Here is a 20,693-nt window from a genome sequence, read left to right on the forward strand (position 1 = left end):
GGCTTAAATAATCCAGATCTGATTGATGCGGGCATGGTGAACTTCCTGGGAAAACTGGTGGAAAAATCAAAATGTTCATAATTAAAACTTGCTCAAGGCAACATAAATATGGTGTAATCAGATCATATAACTGCCAACTGTCACTAACCAGAGGTTACAGTCATATATAATGTTACTTTCCTATACCACGTGGAATGTGACATATAAACAAGTCCTACAGACACCAGACCAGGCTTCCAGCTCTTCCTCCCACAGCCACTCAGAAAGCAACCCAGCCGCTCTTCTTTTTTCTCTTGAGGCCAACCAGAAGTCAAGAAGCTTGAGGTGAAGAGGGTGACTGTGGGGAGGGAATATGTGCCCAGCACCGTTGCCTCCCAGTATGGAAACCATACCTCTCCTCTTAAGTGGCCAAACTGGGTTAAACTCTCAGGGAGTCAGATGTCCAGGGAAAGTGTAAGGGTAAAGGCTGAACTGCTGTGGGAAGGGAAGCCAAGGAAACAGAAGAAGGGGAAAAGAAGTCAGAGAGTGACAACACTGAAAAAAAGTATGGGAGAGTGATGTGACCAGGAGAGAGGAAGCATTACCGAGCCCAGCAAAATCAAGGACATTCTGTGGTTACGGGAGAGATCTGAGGTCAGCCCTCCTGAATGTCATCCCAGATCCATCAGTAGCTACTGCATGACCTTGGGGAACCTCCGCGTGCTGTGCTCATCCGTAAAGGACTCTACTGCCAACCTGCCTCCCACAAAGATCAGAGGCTTTCAAGCTATGAAATGGAAGTTATGGCAATTTATCATGTAGGATGGTTTGATAGCCCCACCTATAATTAAATTGACTAATACCGAGACCTGAACTCCGCTATTTACAGTCTTGCCAAACTTCAGTCATTAGTGATGATAGTTTCCATGCTATTTGACTCAGGCTGCATTTTGCTCCATGGAACATTTTAGCCAAACAGTTTAGCAATTTCCAAGAAATGGGCTAGGGGAAAATAAATGGGTTTGCCCATTTAAAAATCATTGGCAAACTTTAATCTAAGAAGTTCTAGTGTCTGTAGGCTTTGGTGTAGTGCCTTTGTAAATAGCAGAGGTGGCTAAGAAAATCAGTCTCAAAATGGTCAAGCTCTGAAGAATTGTAGCACGCAAATGATTGGGAAAATCTTACTACAGCTTCTCAGTTTAATGTCACTGTAGGGTATTCCTTTATGGGCCTGAGAAAGTCCCCACAGTTTCAGTTTTGGCACCAAAACAAAGAACAGCCAGCTTCTTCCTCTCCTATCTCTGATACTCAGGCATTACCTGAGAGAAAGCCAGCAGCATAAATCACAGAGATGAAATGACTTTGGGCATAAGGACAAGAAAAGATAAACTGAATTTAGAAAAGGAAAGGGAGGCTTGGAGCTGGTGGGGGGCAATTCATCTCAGAATTTCATTGCTTTAGATTGCTTAATTTTCCAACTTTAATAATGTTTTGTTAGCTCCCCTTTGGCCGCCTGAACCCCATATTTCGGTGCATATTATGAGACTTTGGATTGACAGCCTGAACCATTCACCTTTGTGTTGGCAATGATTTAGTATTTTATCATAAAAATAATCTCAGACCTGTCAAGTTTTAAGCAGCTCCTTGAATGACAGTTTGCAGAAATAGATGTTTCCCCCTGTTGTAGAATAAAGCAGTTCCCATGTCAAATGTACAGCAAAGCCCTGAATACTCGCAGAAACAGCAGTAGCCGTGATAATGGATCACATTTGCCAAATTGCTTTAACCAAGAGTGGTTTGTTGGTCAAAAGCTCAGGTGGATGAGAGTAATTAGACAGAAGAAGGGAAAAGCCAGGCTTTTACTGAAACAGAAGAGTTCAGTCCCTTCATTGTGGGATTTTCCGAGTACCACTGAGTATAGGATAGGGCAAGTGAGTCAGAGCTGGAGCCCAGCGCCAGCAGTTAGTGTCTTGCTCTTCACGCTTTGAATGAAGACAAGCGTCGGAGTAAAAGGAAAGCACAGTAGTGTCCATGGGGCCAAATAATAATCAGCAAGTAATCATCACAGGCGTCCTAGTTGTTTTTTGGTAACCAGAGGATTGTGAACAATTAAAGTAATATGTCATGGAACTGCCCAGGAGCGGACACCAGGATGTGCAAATGTCCTTGCTGGATCTTCACATGCTTGGCTTGTAGAGTCAGGCCACATCCTTAACTCTAGCCCAACACTTGCTGAATTGCCCAAGTCTGAGTACTGACTGGGAACGCTCAGCTTTAGAAGCCGCTTGCACTCAGCAGTTACAGGGTTTAGGAAGCCATTTCTGATTGTAATTAATAAAACGGAAATTATGACTCAACGGGTAAAAGCCTCATTAAAAAATAATGCCATTTCAAGGGACACCTTTTCATTATTGCGTATAATGGCCCCCACAGAGATAACAAGAAAGATAAATGCCAATTTTTGCATTTTAATAAGACAACTTTTATCTGCATTCTGGCAGTTTTGCTAACTGTTCCCAGGACACATTGTTATTTTTTAATCACATGTAGAGTAGCTTAGTGTATCGGAATAATCGTATTCTGTGTGAGTATGTTAATTAAGTTTATGCAAACAACAACACACGGCATGGTGAACAGTTACACAGACATCTATGTGTCTCAGGAGTGGCTGCAGAATACACGTTTAGTACTTCTTATGAATAGAAGCCTTAATACAGGTTTTTGTTTTCCCTTGAGCAATTAGCTAATGAGTCCTGAACTGCACCAAGAGATCCAAGGGGTTGCACTGGGTGTGAGACAAGGAGAATTTGACCCAGGGGATCTCTGGGGTTTGAAGCCAGGATATTTATAGCTGAATGTGATTCAAATTCTCATAATTCCTCGTACTTTTTTCCCAGTATTTTCCACAAGTATTTATGACTAATGTTTACAGTATTACACAATAGAATTACCCCCTTGACTCCTGTCAGCATTTATGGATCAGCGTACAGGTGAACTGGGCTACATCTGCTGGCGAGACATCTCTGCACTTCCATGGATCAAAGGACGTATATTGTGTTCTATGTCCTTGTTATTTGTTGAGGCTTACGGGAATGTTTCCGATTTAAAACAAACTCAAACCTTTAAAAAGGCACGCTGCAGCAAGGTTTAGTCACCGTGACCCAGACAAGAGCTTTAAGTAGACAGCCCACTTCCTTTAACAAAGTCAGGAAACCATTTACAGGAGTTGCAAAGCACTGTTTATATGACATTTCAGGGCTGACACACAGTGCGGCTGTGCTTCTGGGGACAGAGCCCAACAAAACTGCAACTTCTGGATTATTCCAGTAAATTCCTCCTCGCTTTCTTCCCATTAGGCAAGCGAGAGATTCAAACCCGAGAAGTTCGAGTTTTCCCTTCTGTTGAAAAAGTACAGAGGATTAGAGTATCACGTCATTAAAGTGCAGAAAGCCAGGTCCGTGTGCCAGCACTGCCTAGAAATCAAATAAGCACTGTCCCAAAATTGCGGAGAGGAAACTGAGGCACCAAGAGGTTAACCTTCAGCTAGACCTAAGTCATGCAGGAAGCCTGTGGCATTGCCAAGAATATTATACAGATTTTGCAGTTCCCAGTCTTGTAACCTAACCGCAGTAGAAAACCTCAGGTTTTCTTCTTTTTCTCCAGCTTTGTGGGTCTTTCCCAGTTGCTGCCAGGTTTGCCATTGTAACCAAAAAGAGCATTTAAGATTTTATAACTCAGCAGTTGCAAAAGGCATTAGCGTATAACTTGATATAGCAATCGTTAGCCTGGGTGATGTCTTTAACAAAGCCTGTATTATGGGCCAAGCTGGTAGCACTTTCCAGTACTGATGTTGTCTGACACTTCTCATTATAAGACCCTGTTTTCAGTTGCTTATAACTTTCTCGTACTTGGACTGAAATTTTCCACACTGGATGTCTGCCTCAGGCTGAATTTTTGAAACTTTTTAGTCCGAACAGTAGCCATCTTTGAGAACCGCAGTAATGGAAAAGGAATTACGTTTAACATCTGAAAAAAATTATGCAAGTTTTCATTTGATAGCACTTCCATGCTCTGCACTGAGAGCACTAACTCTGTCAAAGACATGATGGACTCTTTGAACAGAGTCAAAGGAAGTGTCTTTTATCATCCTGGTGAAAATCTGTCCAAAGTTTGCTCAGTTTTGAAAAAAAAACCCTAACCCTGCAGTTTGCATGTGCTGGAGATCCAGGCACCTCAGGACTTTATTCCCTATCCACCTGTGAGTGGTGTCGCTAGGTGGGATACAGATGATTGAAATGCAGAGGGTGGGACGTGACCAGGAGAAGTAGTTTGGGGAACAGCAGGAGATCCAGCAAAGGAGCTGAGAAGGAGAGGGTAAAGCAGTGGAGGCTTGGGGGCCCAGGACTGGCAACGTCAACCAAGAAACTGGACAGTGAGTGCAAGAAAGGAGAAAGAAGCTGACTGACAAGGCAAGGCAGGGTGGGAGAAGCAGATTTGCTGATCAGTCTGGGAAAGGAGATTGCTAAAGTAAGTGGTGGGAACAGGACGTGTCTGTCAAGGGCTGCCTGGATGCCAGGAGGGGAGGGAGGGTGGGAACGACTTGAGGACAGACAGGCTGGGGGACAAGGCTCAGAGCAGAGGCCGAGGTGAGGTCTTGCGGGGCTAGAAGACTGGGATGAGAAAACTGAGGAGTGGAGACTGCTCCTCATAACACCTATAGCTGCCCCCCGCCAGCCTCCACACGGGATAAAACCCCACTCTGCTTAGTAACTCAGTAAGAAAACAACAGTTTCATAGAGGGGATCTGAGACCCCCATCCTTCCTGATGCAGATGCCGGCCAGCATCATGCCTTCTGATAGAACCGGTCTGTCTTTTTAAACCGAGGAAACTTCACCTTCCAAAAAGCGGTATGTTATTATGTAGTTAGAAACTATCATTTGGCCAGGTGAACAAGAGAGATGAAATAGTTGCATAACGTTCTACCCATATTTTTCTAAATGAAGCACTTGAATGCACAAACTTGCTAAAAATCTTTTAGTGTACGGTTGTCTGTGCAAAATTTAATAGCACAGAATTCTGGTTTTAAGCATAAGAAGGCAGACATGCTGTGGTTTTTGATGAGGTCTTGGACAGAAACAAAAAAAAGTTTCACTTCACCTGATACCATAGAACTAGAAAATCCTGCATGTTATACTTTTTGGCCTTTTCCCTCTTCCACATTTCACTTTTTGTGGACTATTTGAATATAATCAGCATATTTCACTTTTATTGATACACTTCTTAGTTTGTCTGAAAGTACAATTTTATTCTGAAAGGTGAGGCATATTTTTAATTATTTAAAATATTTACAAGTTACGCTATGTTTGATGCTCCCTGGCTTCTTTTATACCAATTCAGAAAGAACCTGAAAACTTGGTGTTCTCTTTCTGTCTCTCTCTCCCTTTTTGTTTTCACTTTAGAAATATTCTGAAAACCGGGAGTCATTCCCTGCACACTCATTCCCACCCCTGTGTCATATTCTGCCACCCTCTTTGTTTTGAAAGGGTGAGTGAGGCAGGATACAAATTAGGTCACTGAAACGATGCAGATTAAAAATAGCGTGTGCTGGCAGTGAATTGTACCGTAAGGCTGCGAACAGGAAACTCACTGGCTTTGCCTCCAGAGGAAACGTATTGTCTGCCCACACCTTCAGGAGGCATAGATTTTGCTCCCTTTATGAAAGATTAACTAGTCCCCGTGTATCAGAAGGGAACGGGGGACAGTTTAAATACTCCTTAGCTTTCAGTCTCCTGTCATCTCAGCGTTTTATTAGTTCTTTGGTCACTACACTAAGAAATGTAGCCATAAGTGACAGATGTCAACTGACACGCATCAGAAGCTGGCATGAACTGTTGGACATATTAACTAGATGTCAAGCAAGGGACCATTTCTGTTCATCACTACACAGAAGTCTGTGACTAACGTCAAAACATGCCAGATACTTGATGTTCAGTCGCTTCTTGACTTCTGAGTTTTACAAATGCAAGCATTTAGAAATTAATGTTTGAGCTGCTTAACGTTGCTGTGTTACCATTTTTGACCCACAAAAGGCTAAGAGTGCCAATGGGACACTTGCACGCATGAATCCTGAATGTTATTCTGATCGGTTGATACTTCTGAGCAAGAAATAAAATATTGGGAAACACATCTTCCCAAGGACAATTATAAAACAATGTAAGCAAAGAATTGCCTAATTTGGTGATCTCTGTTCTTTCAGGTGGGACTCCATAAGGGGAGAGCGAGGTCCTGAGTTTGGCATGTTGCTGTGAGGCTGTCAGCGGTCGCTGAGCCGGGACAGACTCCTGTTCTCTCCTGCACAGTTACTCTGGCTGTGAAGGACTAAGAGGAGCAAGGATGAGAAAGCAATAATGTCTTAAAGTAACACTAAGCAGAGACGGCTCTGAATACATATGCATGTTAAGTCAGGGTGAGAATCTTAAACTTATATTTCTCTTCATATTTGCAAAAGGGTGAAACTTCAGCTGGTAAAAACCTAAAATCCTGCAGTATACGAAGTGTGACACAGCATTTAACGATAAAATGATTGTTGTATTTATGTCTCCTGGATATTGGCTGTGCTGCTGTCATGGCTTTCTGTTCTAAAACACTAGGCCGCTGCTTGGCTACTGCTGGGTTATTAAGATGTAGCAAAGTCCTCGTTTCCTACTGGAGAAAGCCAAGGCTGAGGTAGCACACTCCTGGAGTTTTCTTTTGTGAATGGCAGTGTGAACTGACAACACTGAAGGGCACGTCTGAAGGGGAAGGGTACATACCATAGGGCTGGGGCAAAAGAGTAGAAGGTAAAGAAAGTAAGAGACTTCAACAGTGCTGCAGGGAGGACTGAAAGAACAGCAAACAGCCAGCCAATATTTTGGAAAGCACAAAGCAAAACCTCTAACTCCTGCATCTAATAATCTGACAAATAAAATTTCTGAATCTAAATAGCTCAAGAGATGTCTATGGACATCTACAAGATGAAAGAAAACTCACGATTTTCTCACCGTTTCCACAAAATTTGGAAGTGATTACAAACTGACCCTTTTTTCCTCCCCAGTATGAGCAGCTGGAGCCTAGGTAATTAAAACAAATTTCTCATGTCTCTGAAGCTCTGCAGAGTTGCTTTGTTTTATCTTTCTACCTATTTAGTGTGTCTTCCCTGCTATTTCCTAGAAAATCTAGTTTAATATTGCTAATTTTATGGACTTTCAACAGTGAGGATGCTGCACAGTTGACTCATCACTGCATTAGGATACAGTTTGTGAGTAAGGGAAACTGTAAGAATTGAAACATCCTTAATTGTTTGGGGATTTTTTTTAATGATAATTAGAAGCAAAAGTGATTTGGTTTTGGCAGTGTTGTTTCTGAATATTGTCTGCCCTGCTAGCACCCATCACAGTTCCTGCCCATGATTTAGCACTGATATATAATCTGCAAAAAAGAATGCTTCCATGAAATGCAACATCTCTATTAGGTCACATCAGAGTAGAAGAGGAGTAGAAGAATAAAATAGAAAAAGGAAAGAAAAAAGCATTTTTTACTTTGCCAGGTTTTCCCAGTGGGCTCTAATTATGACAGTAGTTTATTAGAGCACATTTCAGACCTCTCTTTAAATGGCCTGCTGTGCTTGTGTGGAGTCCTCGTGGCTTTAGCAGGACTCCCCTCATAAGCAGTCTGCCCACATGTGATCAATTGCAGTATAGAGGGTTTAGTTAAGGCTGCGGCAGGTTTAGACAGCAGATGCTTTATAGATGTTGGAAACTATTTGGAGTGAACAGAAGTAAGGACTTTATATAAACACTCACCCACCCCTTTATTTCCATCGACTTATATAATAATTTCATCCTATGCAAAAAGTGAGAGATAAATCCTCATCATTTCAAACAGAGAACCAGCATGGAGATACTGCACATTGTCTCATCTGGACTGGAGCTCTCTGGAGCAGTGTCTTATCAGGACTGTCACCAAACTGTGAGTGGCCTTGGGCACTTTTTTTTCTCCACCTCAATTTCCCATTGGAAGGAGAATACTGAGTTCCTCTCAAATGTAGAACTGCACAGGGTAAATAGCTACAGCGTCTGCAATATCAGCACAGAGCCACGACTGCCTGTGTGGGATGTAGCCACTCTCTCTTCCCAGTTCCCTCTTTTTCACTCCCAATTATTCTTGACTCCCAGGTATTCTTGAGTCATTACAATTTTACTAAACTTTCTTGCTGTGAAGTGTAGATTATTAGTTGGTTAGTGGACTTTTGATGACTTTTTAATGAGGCAACACTGTCCTTGAAAAATGTATTATAAGATCTGCTGTTAATTAAGCTGCCACTTCAAAAAAAAATTGTGGGGTAATTAGAAGGTAGGCTCCTCTTACAAGGAGCAAATGGATGAATTCGTTAGGGCCATATTATTATAGGGTCAAACCATGTACTGTGGTCAGGAGTTTCATACAAGCATTTTCATTTGTTTCCATTTCCGTTTTCTCCTTCCTGCCCCTTGTTAAAACTCACCTACTCTGACAGTTTTAGGACTGACGTTCTCTCTGCCTGCCTTTGGAAAGGGATTTTTTTCCTTTCCTTTTTCTTTTGACTCCTTTTCCCTTTCCATTTAATAGGGCCAAGTCTGCATTTAGTAGACATCTCCACATGCCTCCATAATGCAAGGCAGTGCAGAAGACATACCCAAAGCAGAGTGTTCACCCCCCGAAGGCTAGAGATGGCTGGTGACAGAGCTATCCAGTTTACACATGAGGCATTTAGTCGTGCAAGTATTAGATTACAAACCAACAAGATACTAAATTTTTTAAGAACGGGAAAGCCAGGTCCCACATGAAGCAGCCATAGATCAAACAGAAAGGATTTCTGAGTCATAAGCCATGAAACAAAGCTTATATTTTAGGGTGAATTCAGCACCTTTTCTAGCAGTAATTGTCAATTCTCTCTCCCCTCTCTTTCTCCCCCAAGGCCTTGATGCTGACCCTTACTCAGGTTTAGCAGCGCTGTACTCAGATGGCAACTTCACTGAAACCAGTTTAACAGAGACCAAAGTACTATTCACCACATGTATCAGAGCCAACACCAGGTTCAAACAAGTTAAATATTAGTCTGTTTTTGGTTTTTAAACAGGATGCAGAAGCTCTCCAGAACTACAGACACAGAGAGACAGAAGAAAAAAGAGTGAGCTGTCTATGTGGTGAAGAAAAGATGGCTAACAGGCAATATAGGCATTGGATATAGCAGCATTAAGAGAATTAGGACACGCAGACAGCATGGAGACATTCGCCTGCTATATGTTTTGAAAGCGATCCGTTCTTGTGCTAAGCTGCTGACAGAGACAAATTTCTTTGCTGCCAATTACATTGTAAGGAACGCAGTTGGCACCGAGATCTGTGCCTCGTTGGTCATGTAAAGGGGAGTCTTTGTAGTCGAACGACGCTTCTGGACAAATTGCACCCCGATGACCTCGCACAACTCCTGTACCTTGCGAAGGGGAAGTCAGGCTGGAGCCTAACTTGTCTACAGATTGAATCTTAGGGGATAGGTGATGCAGAAATGAATCAGGGTTTACATCAAGCTGAAGCATAGACGAGAGGAATAAGAAGAGTTCTTTGTAGACAGGAAAGGGATCTCCTGACTACGGAAAACCACCAGGAATTTACAAGAAAACTATCAAATCTTATTGGTGTGCAGTAGAACAATCCTTCTTAAAGGCATGTTTCTATTCCTTTTCAGAAAATGCAAATGAAATATCACCCCATGGCAAAGTTTAAATTATACCATTCACCTTGTTTCACTCCCACGACAGGCACTTCGTTCCTGTGAGGTCTTTGGCACCGGTCCGCAGCCTGGCCCAGACATCTTCTTCCATAACTGTTAGCAGCTGTCCACAAGCAGGCCATAATACTGACCATAATCACGTCTGGAACTGCTAGTTCAGACCCACAATGCCACTAAAATGCACCTCTTTTGCACTAGGTGTAACTAACTGCCCAACAGCTTATTTCCCACCTGGGACATCCAAATGTGAAAATATGCTGCTGCATTACAAGTGAGTTTCTTTACATGGCCGTTAGCTGTGGATCTGGACCAGCAGGCAGGACTTTGTTCCCTCTCCATAACACTAAACCTCTGCTCTGTAAACCCAACGTGGGAAAATACTTCATTTTAGGCAGTGATTTGAGACCTGTTGCTGAATATCTGTCATCTTCACTTTAAACAAGGAACTCCTGTTGGTTTGTCTCTTACCTGTTCTATACCCAGTGTTATTGAGATACACGGCAAAGGTACGTGGCTCGTGAGTAGCCTGCCATGAGGGAGACGAGCAGTTTTCGTTGTTGGTGTATATGTTGTGGTTGTGCACATACTTCCCCGTCAGCATGGAGGAACGCGATGGGCAGCACATCGGGGTGGTTACAAATGCATTGATAAAGGAGGCCCCTCCGTTCTCCATGATTCTTCTGGTTTTATTCATCACTTGCAAAGACCCTGCAATAAGAGGTAGTGATCATCACTGTGCTGCAAAAAATAGTTAGAATATATTGGCTGCTATTATGCTATTAAAAGTAAAGTATCAGTGATTAGCTTGCCTTCGGACATCAGTCTGTTCTGCGCTGTAGCTTAGGTATTTTTGGGAGAAAAGATAAGTTTTTTATTATATCACCAAAGATATTTTTCAGGATTCCAGAAAGACTGAGTTCCTTTTTCGCAGGCTTCAAAATAAAGTTAAAATACAGTCTAATCTAGAAATACAATGTTAAAGCTTTAGAGCGGTATCAAATTTATAGGTCAATAGTTCTTCAAACCTGGCTGTAGGAAAGCAGTATGTTACACAGACTGCATCATTAGTCAATGTGCCAGTAAAATATTTAAAATGCCTAGATTACTAATGAATCTGCTACAATTCTTTCCATTTTATCAGATAATCAGAGAGAGAGAGAGAAAGAGAGAGAGGAAGGTGGTAAAGAAGAGAGTGAGAGATGGGAGGAGGAGACAGAGAGAATTCAGTAATAATTTTTCTTGAAGAAAGTTTCTATGGACATGTGGTCAGCATGTCTGGTTCTGTTACTAAAGCACTGTGCTCAAAATCAGCTTTTGGGGATAAACCCGTATGCAAAAATATATTGGCAAAATTCAGCACCTTCCTCAAGAAATTGCATTGATCCAGTTTAAAGAACAAAGAAATTTTTGCATCCTTCAAAACATCTTCATGAACAACAAGGTGAGACAGGCAGGGCTTGCACATTTCTGGTTGCAGAAAGGCTGAGCAGCCCCTGATAGGGTCTGTCAGTATTTGCTAACAGCTGTCAAACTTTGCTCTTTCTGTTATTCAACAGAGCAGAGATTGAAGGGTGAGGGTGAACCATGGATATGTCAGTATGTGCCCAGGAAACAAGTTTGTGAATTGTAATACTTGAACGATTTTGGTGGTAAAAAGGGGTTTCTGGAATTCTACTTTCCTTTTTTTTTTTCTTTGGTTTTACAATTAATTTTTCACAATTGACAGTTGCAGGTTTAAATTTAAATGCATAAATTCTACTGATACGACAAGAGTTTTTCTTGATGGTTTTGTTTGGGTCACTTGAAAATCAAACTAAAAAAAAAGTTGTGAAACAATGGAAGACACGGCTGTAAAACCACAAAACTGCCAAGGAGGCTCAACTTTAGGTGTAAGCAGTAAAATCTTACAAATTATCTTACCAGTTAAAGTTAAGCATGCTCTATTTTGCTTTTGGGCTAAGGAGTCAGTGCTGAATATGAAATCTTTTGCATCAAAATTATTTGATTAAAAAAAGGAAGAGGAGTTAGCTCTTCAGCATTTCCTTGTGCAGTGCCAATGTGTGTGGCTTTAAGGATACATTTAATACCCTGCATGTAAGTCACCATCATCTCGGACTCTTTCACACCCCTTATTTTCTAAATGCAGAGCATCTGCATTTGTGCTTTCCTGAACTCAATACAGACGAAACCCATGTGTTTAGAGACACAGAGAAGCAGGAGAGTAACTGAGAAGTCCCTGAACACAAAAGGTCTCCATTTGTATGAGTGGGAGCATTTCACTGAGTTGTTGAATAAAAGTTAAATGAGAGATCATCTTCATTCTACGTCTTTATCTCTGACCCCAGGCTGGCTTTTTCTTTTTCTTTTTGTTTTGTTTTGTTTTTGCCATAGCGCTCCCGTTTTTGAAATATCACAGTTTATTACTGAGAGCTCAGCTGTAAAGTGCTTTGAGGTTCTCGGATGGAAAGTGCACTGTTCAGGTACACTAATGCACGGTAAGAGCAGCAGAGCTGATGTGCACTTTCATGCCTCTCTGCATTATAAATGAGTAGCTGTTAGAGCGCTTCCTCATTCCTCTGCTTGGTCAGCCCTCCGCTCTTGCAAACCTGCTGTTTATGAGTAAGTTTTTCCTCCAGGTATGCACTTACTGACACTGATAATAGATTTAGCCCCTCTGGAAATTCTGGAATAGGCACTTCAAAGCAGGTGAGACTTCCTCATTTGGAAAACAAAACATAAGTAGGAGATAAAACGTGCTGATATAAGTTATAATCCTTTGCTGTCTGTAGCTCTCCTCACAGCTTGTGCTCTTTACCATCTGGCCCACAGTCTTCAGGGCACACGTACTCCGGCGCTGTCTGACAGCAGGACACTCGCACTCTACACGACCAACTGGGGAGCACCTGAGGGGAACCGGATAACCAGGAACAGCCACTTTGGACGCAGAAGTTAGCAAGTTTTGTCAGGCAAGAGATTCAGTGTCACTTCTCAGTCTATTCTCATATATCAAGAAATATGTTTGGTAACCAAGGTTTCATAACAAGTCTTAAAGTTGCTATGGATTTTCATCCAGGTGTAACGCAGGTGGACATCTCTACAAAGGGATGGCTAGAGCTACCTTGTCATTATTTGGGTTATATGCAAAGCCCCAGGAAGGTGATGGACTTTCTCAGATCTCAGCACATATCCTCATTTTTTCAGCTTGTGTTGTTAAGTGCTGTGAAAGTTCTAGTGAAGATGGAAAGCAAACCAGGCAAATTACGCCTGATATGATGTATCTAGATGATGCTGTGATCTCCTCACCCACTGGAGTACTCAGTGGGTGGTTTATAAGGGTTTCACTGGGTAGTGCATTAGGCTGTAAACAAGGGTACAAAAAAAAAAGTAATTGCCTCAAATGGATTTTTCCCTCTTTTTTTTTTTAACCTTTTCCCACTTCTCTGAGATCTCGAAAGGCTCTGTGTTAGAAACACTGGAACTGCCAATGAATTCATTAGTTTTGATTCCTTTCTGACATTATACAATATATTATTGACAGTGAGGATTATGAGAATGATTTGGGGGTCATGGTTTGACGTACTGATGAGCGCAAGCAATAGAGAAGCTGGAGGACAGGGGGAAAGACTAAAGAGTGAGCAAAAATTTGGAAATATTTGTATTCCTGCCTGAACGGACTATAGACCTGACCTTAGTGGGAGATGGGGCCACTGCCCTGAAGAGCAGTAGTACGTTGTCTCCGGGGGAGGCTAGTTCTGGGAGGTGGTGTTTTGTCTTGAGCAAGATGCCCATTTACCTCAGTGTTGGGCAGTTATTTCTCTACTCTCATGATCTTGGTGGGAGAAAGAAAGTGCACAGAGGCACAATTTAACTAGTCATTTCCCAGATTCTGGGCCCAAGTATTTGCTGAGTTTCTTCAAGAGCTGTAGGCCATGCTGCTTCATACTGCTTAAGTTGCCATCCACCAGCTGATCAGTAATATCCTTCCTTTGTGCCACATTCCTCCCAGCATAGATAGGAGCTGACTGGCGTTGTGGAGCAATTTGTGGGTTTTATCTGATAAGTTGAATGAGACAGCAGCTCTGCTGAACTTCTTTGCATTCAGAATGCAAAACTCAGGAGGATGGTGGAGATCAATATGAAGATGTGCATGCTCCTATGCTTTGAGCACTAACTAAATGCAAGCTCCCTTCCTCCTGTAAATTTTGCATTGGATAACTCCCCCCCATATATCATTTGCACTCAGGCAGCTGAATATTTTGGTTCAATGCTTATACACGCTCTGGAGACAAATCCTTCCTGATTGAAGTCTATAATGTACATTATATGCTTATATGTTCAAGCATTCATTTAGAACAGCTTTTAGAAATGTTCATGCTGGGAATACAATAGCAAATAATCCATATTGAGAGACTTTCAGTCTTGTGATTTTTGGATAGCAATGCCTAAACTTTATTCTGTTTGTGGCAGAAAGTGTTACTTCCCACTGACCTTTGGGAAACGTAAGATTTTTCGCAAGAATCACTGAAGGGCAAGGGGATAATTCACACATGGAAAACAGTATGGCTTTACTTTTCAAATAAGCAGAATGATTTATTAACAGAAGTGCGAATAACGCAGTACAGTAAGTCTTGGGGCTGAATCCTGTTTCCTGTGAAATGATCTATGAAACGGGGAAACCTGTGTCTTCATCCCGTGCACTGGGAATGCATACACATCCAGGCTATTGCTCAACGGCTTGCTAATAGGAGCCAGAGCGCCCTGCGAACATCCAGAGCAGCTTTCAAAGAAAGCAGCTCCACAATATGAAGAAAGTGGCTTGCCACATCCTTCCTCCTCTTTCACCACTTGCAAACCCTCTCGCAAGACTGAAGACAGCAAGTCGGTAACGTTGTTCAGAGACGTGTCTGCTGACCTGCCTTCCCCAGTGCCCTTGAGAAATCGGGCTCTTTCGGACCACAAAAAGGAAGACATGACTTGACCCTTTTAACGAAATTTTCAGAATGACTCTATCAAGAAGAAATGCATTCCTGTTGTAATAGCTATATTTTAGGCCAAAAATAGAGCCAGGAACAACCATTCATTATGCAGCACAGCTAAACAGAGCAGGCATTTGAAAGAGTGAGAAATAAAAAAGATAAGATGTGCTCAGATCTAAAGGCCTGGTCTTGAAGCTCTGCTGCATAAAAGCACTAACTCTCAGTCACGAAATATAGTTTATTAATCATGTTCTCACATCCCTGAAGGACTGTGTAAATTATTATTGCATCATGACAAACACAAAAATGCTAGCAATTAAGGAATTGCTTTTGGATCTAGACCACTTCTCATCTACAACTTTCTGGCTGAAAGTATATGATTTTAGAACAAATGAACTATTTTGTTACAAGTTTTTTGGAATAAAGCATTTTGATTTTTCAATGTCATATGGCATTTTATTTAGAAATTTACTGTAGTTTTATTAAAAACATGTTTTTCATTAAAAAAACACTAAGAATGCAAGATTTCATTTCAAAACGATTTGCCAATTTTTCACCTTTTTGATCTTACCTCCCACCCCCAAACCTAAAATATTTGCTTGGGGGTAACCTAAAATGTTCCTCTTTCTCTCCTTGATTTTTCACTTTGGGCAGTGAACCAAAAAATCAGTTATATGCATAACTACCATTAATATCTTTCTAACTTACTTAATGGAAAACATTCAAAGGCCTCCTGGAACATCATCCAAGTGTTTTAACTTTTTCCACCCTACGAAAAATATATGAAAATCACTTCTGGCTGGTATGTCCAGGTTGTGCTCAGATATTTAGTATACTTGTGAAAGCAAAACTGTCCTATTTTTATACATATAGCATAGTTTTAAAGCAGATGGATTATAAACATTTTAATAATTCACAGAAATATTAAGCTTATGTCCTGAAACCAGATCAGTTTGTCTGTGTGCATAAACATGTCAGATGACATACATGCATGTGACAAGTACATGGAGAATATAGATACTCACCTATACAGCACTGAGGGAAAGGTTAACCTCATAAGGCTCTAATTTTTAAATGCCACAGAAAGTCACAAAGTGAAAAAGGGCTTTTGATGCAAGTTTTTTATCTGTATGTCCTTACATGTACTATTAAAACCTTTTATGATGGTGATTAAAGCCTTCCATGAAGGATTTTGATAAGCATATATTTCCTAAAGCCTGTAATTAAATGTGATGAATGCTATTAAATAACATTTGTTAACTCGTTTTCCAAACTTGTCCCACATTCTGATAATGTTCCAGGACCAGTACCTTCTCTGAATCTAAAGTACTTCCTGCTTGGCAGAAATTACTGAAAGACATGTGAAAAAGGAAGTAGCAAATAACAATTATTTCTCACCTAGCTCCACATCCTGATCATCTGTGAGTACGAGGATGATATTTGGTCTGATATTTTTTCGCTCCTGCTGCACACGTCCTCTGAACCGTGGGGACTTGACAGTGGAACAGTGACTTGTTAACAATTCAGTACTGAGCACTGCCACGATGACTGCAAACCAAGAAGACTTCATAGTAGTTCCAGTATTTCAATGAAAAGACTGATCCAGAAGTGCCTGAGCTCTAGTTTTCAAGACCTGTAAGGAGGAAAAGAAATTCTGTTCAAGCAATAAATAAATTTCCAGTCACACAGTGAAAGGATGACACTTAGGGAAGTCAAGCCTGACACATACCATTTAACGTGATTATAAGCCATATTGTTGAAAAAGAGCTTTATTCTGTCATTTTCTAAGAATAAACTCGGTCATTCTGCAACTACGCTTTCTCAAATAATTTTTGCTTGAAGTCATGCCACTGCCTGCATTTTGCACAGGCATGACTCCCGGTATACTCCTCACAGCGCTCCTTCTCCTACACCCCACGCTTCTTTTTATGCAGCTTGTTCCTTACATACAGTACCTGGGCGCAGGAAAAAATTGCCGGGATGCAGACGTGTTCAGAACATCTGTAGGAGGAGCCCTGTAAGAAGGAGAAAGCAGAAGGCTTGTCAGTCAAAGACCTCAGTACTGTGGCTGTGCTTCAAAGTCTCCAGAACTGTTTGTCACTGCTTCTTTCTCTGTCCTGAAAGAAAAGAGTAGAAAAAAAATGCATCCCCCCCCAGCTCCCCTACTTAATTTAACACCATACCTACGCAGAGGTTAGATGGCACCTTGGCTGCTAGAGATAAAGGACATAATGTATCATGACATCAAACGCAGGTGCTCTTCCAACATTTATAGTCAGCCTGAGATTCTGAGAATAAGAGTTAATTCCAGCGTATGGCACCTGGCAAGCGATAAAGCTATTTTAGGTTAACTCACCTGCACGACCGACTAAACCCTTACGAAGCAGGGGGGAGAGCATGGCTGTCATTTGCAATCTGCATTGGATCACTACGTGAAAAGTCATCTTCCCACTGACGAGAAAGCTCATATTAAGTGACAGTCCAGGTGATCTTACCCAGCGTTGTGAAAGAGCATAACTGTCCCTCAATCAATCAACGACGGACCTGAGCGCCTCATCCATAATGCACAGTACCTCTGGCACAGCTTCGTCCTCGATGCTCCGCTTCCAGCCTCGGCTCAGTATGCTATCAGAACCCCCTCTCCGTGCCTGTCAGTCAGCCTTGCTTTTGTAAGACCTGATGCAAGCACAGAGGCTTGGCTTTGCTGCAGCCAATTTAAACCTGCGCCTGAAAATGACTGATTGGTCCTGGAGAGGAATGGAGAGCCACTTACGCTTTAACATTTTTGGCATTACTGACTGGAGCTCTGCAAAACCGTCCTGTTACACAAGGCAAGGGAGGGGATATCTGGGGGCAAAAAGGAAGGGGGTGGGAGAGAAACCGCGGAGTCATGCCTGCTCCCTCGGGGGTATTGACCTGCCACATACATTCTTTCTGGTTTTATTCTGGGACTATGGATAAAACACGGTGACATCGGTCAATAAAAAAATCCTACAAAACTGCCCAAACCCAAGAACATTCAAGAGGTCTGCCCAAGGGGAAGCCCGCATGGGAACTGGGGAGCACATTGTATAATTAGACTGGAGCATAATTCATGGGGAGATCTGTGCGCCCACACCTGAGACTTTGTATTCAGACATGCAACATAAACTACAAACAGATTAATAAGGAGAAATAATTTAATGAGAGCAGCACAGAAGACAAAAAGGGCCCCGTCACTCACCTAAAAATGCGTTAATAGGAAGGTGCTCTAAATTTCAGGGGAAGAATCCACAGGAGAGGGAGGGGATGGGACTTGGTGCTGGACTGCTAGAAAAAGGATCATGTTCTTGTTTTCACATACACCTTTTATTTTAAGCTTCGCAAGCTAAACAGTTTCATGCTCCTCACTCTGGCAGGCTGTAATTACACCAGAAGAGTGTGAACGTCTCTAAAAGGAAAATCCAAGTGTCTGTTGCAGAGAAATCTTGTCTTTCATTGTCTCTGCACCAACAAACAGTCCAGCCTCCGACTAACAGTACAGCACTGCAAAGCCAATACAGGGGGACGACATTTAGCGTCAAATGCCATTTTGGTGATTACACAATATTCAGATAAGTAGAATGGAAGTCTGTAATTAGTCTGGACTGACTTCTAAAAATACTTCTATTTCCATGTATTTGTTCTAAGTCACGTAAAAGCTGACAAAAGCCCCAAAGACCAGGGTTACCGGAGAGGCCAGCCTTCTTCTGACAGACACCAGACACCACATGCTCTTGGTGCAAAAGCAGAAATACAATTTCTCTAAATGTCTGATCTTTAAATAGCAAAACTTTGACTCACCTCACAAAGCACAAAGGGCTGCGTGAAGTGAGACTCAATGTTTAGTTTCTTACCTCAGTTGTACCGTACAGCAAACTTTTTCAGATAATGTTGACCCAGAAAGTGCAGTCGTCCTGACTGCACTGAGCAAACATTGGCACCAACATGTTTGAATAAACGCCCACAGTACGAAACTACAAGTTCCTGACAATTACACCTCAGTGCTAATAAAATTTACACTAATCCAAACAAACATTAACAAGTATTCTTCATTTCACCCTCTTTGGGCTATATTAGTTAAAAAAACCCTTTGGTTTAGCAAGTTTGGGCCACCTTAGGCAAGTCTTTTCTAGGAAAATGAGCATGAAGCATTTCTCTTCCAACTCATATTTTTTTCCCCTTGATGGATGAAGGAATATATCAGGACTGATCTACACATGTAAAATTAATTATCTAGGTTTCATTGAATGGTTCTTGCACAAGAGCACAGTAATGCCACCTTTTGTTGCTCATAACTATTTCAGTTTTACATACAACAAATCTTTATTAAAAGGTGATCTTTGACAACTTGTCTTTTTACAGTCTGTTTCCCAGTCTTAGAAGGAAATGAAGTAAAGAAAACTGTCAAAATACAGGCTTGATAAGGAAGACAAGGCTGAAATGTTTGTATTGGATACTGGCTGATAGTCTACAAGTGCCCCTACAGACACTGTAATTTGTCTTGAGAAATACATGAAAATAGAAGAAATTCTACAAGGGACCTTTTCAAATTCACATGGGGAGGTAAACTTAATTTTTTTGCGCAGTGTTCAGAAATCAAGATGGTACTACAAAATGCTTTTCTCTAGCCAAGTAAACAAGTGTTAATCATAACTTCTATATATGCTATTTGGAAAATTTAAATTATATTTTTGCTACAGAACATACCTATGACAACTAAAAAGTAGTCAGTAAAGAAATGAAACCAGAGAAACCCAAAGAAACTATTTTTCCTCATCTGGATGTAATTTTTTCTTTCAGTATTTTTTTTTTTTTCACAGGAACACAAATTCATAGTTTGTACTCACCTTTCATGGGATAAAATCTGAAAATTTGGGTCTATGCTACTAGTATTATACCATGCAGTTCAAGGACTCATTGTCATGGAGAATTAATTACCCGTGAAACTTGAATTACTTTGGCAGGGCACTGCAAAGAAGGGCTACAGTGCCACTGCATGTGATGTGGCATAAAAACTAGGAGGACTTTATTTCTAGGTCTCTTAAGATAATATCTTTCACTGACTAAGAAGAAAAGCAAAAGGTAGAAGAGTATCTTTTGAAACTATTCATAGATTTTATATTCTTTTTGGCCAGGGAATGTTTAAGATTTTTCAGTGCATTGGCTGAAAGTGCTTAATTTGTAACACAACAAAAGACAGCCAGTTTTCAAAAAAGAACACTTTCCCTTTGTCCTGGTTTGAGGTAAAACAGAACCAATTTTCTTTTCAGTAATTTTACTTTTCAGCTAAGCCTCTTCTAACTAACTGAACTCTCTGAAATTAATGGCGTATTTTTCACTATGTTCATTTAAAGTGCCATTTTGTGTTTGCCAATAAAATTCTGTCCAGAATCATACACCTTGTTTTAGAAACAGGGCACTGAGTATCCACAGGTATACTCCATTATAAGCTTTAAAGATGTATGGACTTCTTCACAGAATTATAGAATGGTTTGGGTTGGAAGGCACCTTGAAGATCACCTAGTTCCAACCCCACTGCCATGGGCAGGGACACCTCGCACTAGACCAGGTTGCTCAAAGTCCCATCCAACCCAGCCTTGAACACTTCTTCAAATTTAATAGTCTACAAATGTGGCTTCCACATAACCTTGCATAGGGAATCTGGTTTACATGAACAGCTTGCTTTCTTGTTTGTAAATCTGAAATCAAATGTGGGCATAGTGAGTAAGGATACTGGACATATGTCCGTCCCCAATACCATGGGCTATGCAATGCCCCACATCAGTAATTCACAACAAAGTGATAACAAATGGCTGACAACTTTGTCTTCTCTGCACCACAGCATTGCTGTTTTCTTTTGAGCATGAATATTGAGGACATCACATTATCCAAAGTAATGGGTTAAGGC

General features: G+C 41.3%; 1 protein-coding gene across 1 annotated transcript in view; it reads right to left on the reverse strand.

Moving 5' to 3' along the window:
* Positions 1 to 20,693, reverse strand: part of SULF1 (sulfatase 1) — a 123,671-nt gene that overhangs the window by 49,565 nt on the left and 53,413 nt on the right. Inside the window, exons 5-7 of the mRNA XM_009886215.1 lie at positions 16,720 to 16,881; positions 16,163 to 16,397; positions 10,257 to 10,496 (exon numbers count right to left, since the gene is read on the reverse strand). Coding sequence (XP_009884517.1) covers positions 10,257 to 10,496; positions 16,163 to 16,334 — 412 coding nt within the window. The 5' untranslated portion in view covers positions 16,335 to 16,397; positions 16,720 to 16,881. The remainder of the gene's footprint in view (positions 1 to 10,256; positions 10,497 to 16,162; positions 16,398 to 16,719; positions 16,882 to 20,693) is intronic.

This window comes from Charadrius vociferus, unplaced genomic scaffold (assembly GCF_000708025.1).
Source record: "Charadrius vociferus isolate BGI_N301 unplaced genomic scaffold, ASM70802v2 scaffold885, whole genome shotgun sequence".
In the NCBI taxonomy this organism is placed as follows: Eukaryota; Metazoa; Chordata; class Aves; order Charadriiformes; family Charadriidae; genus Charadrius; species Charadrius vociferus.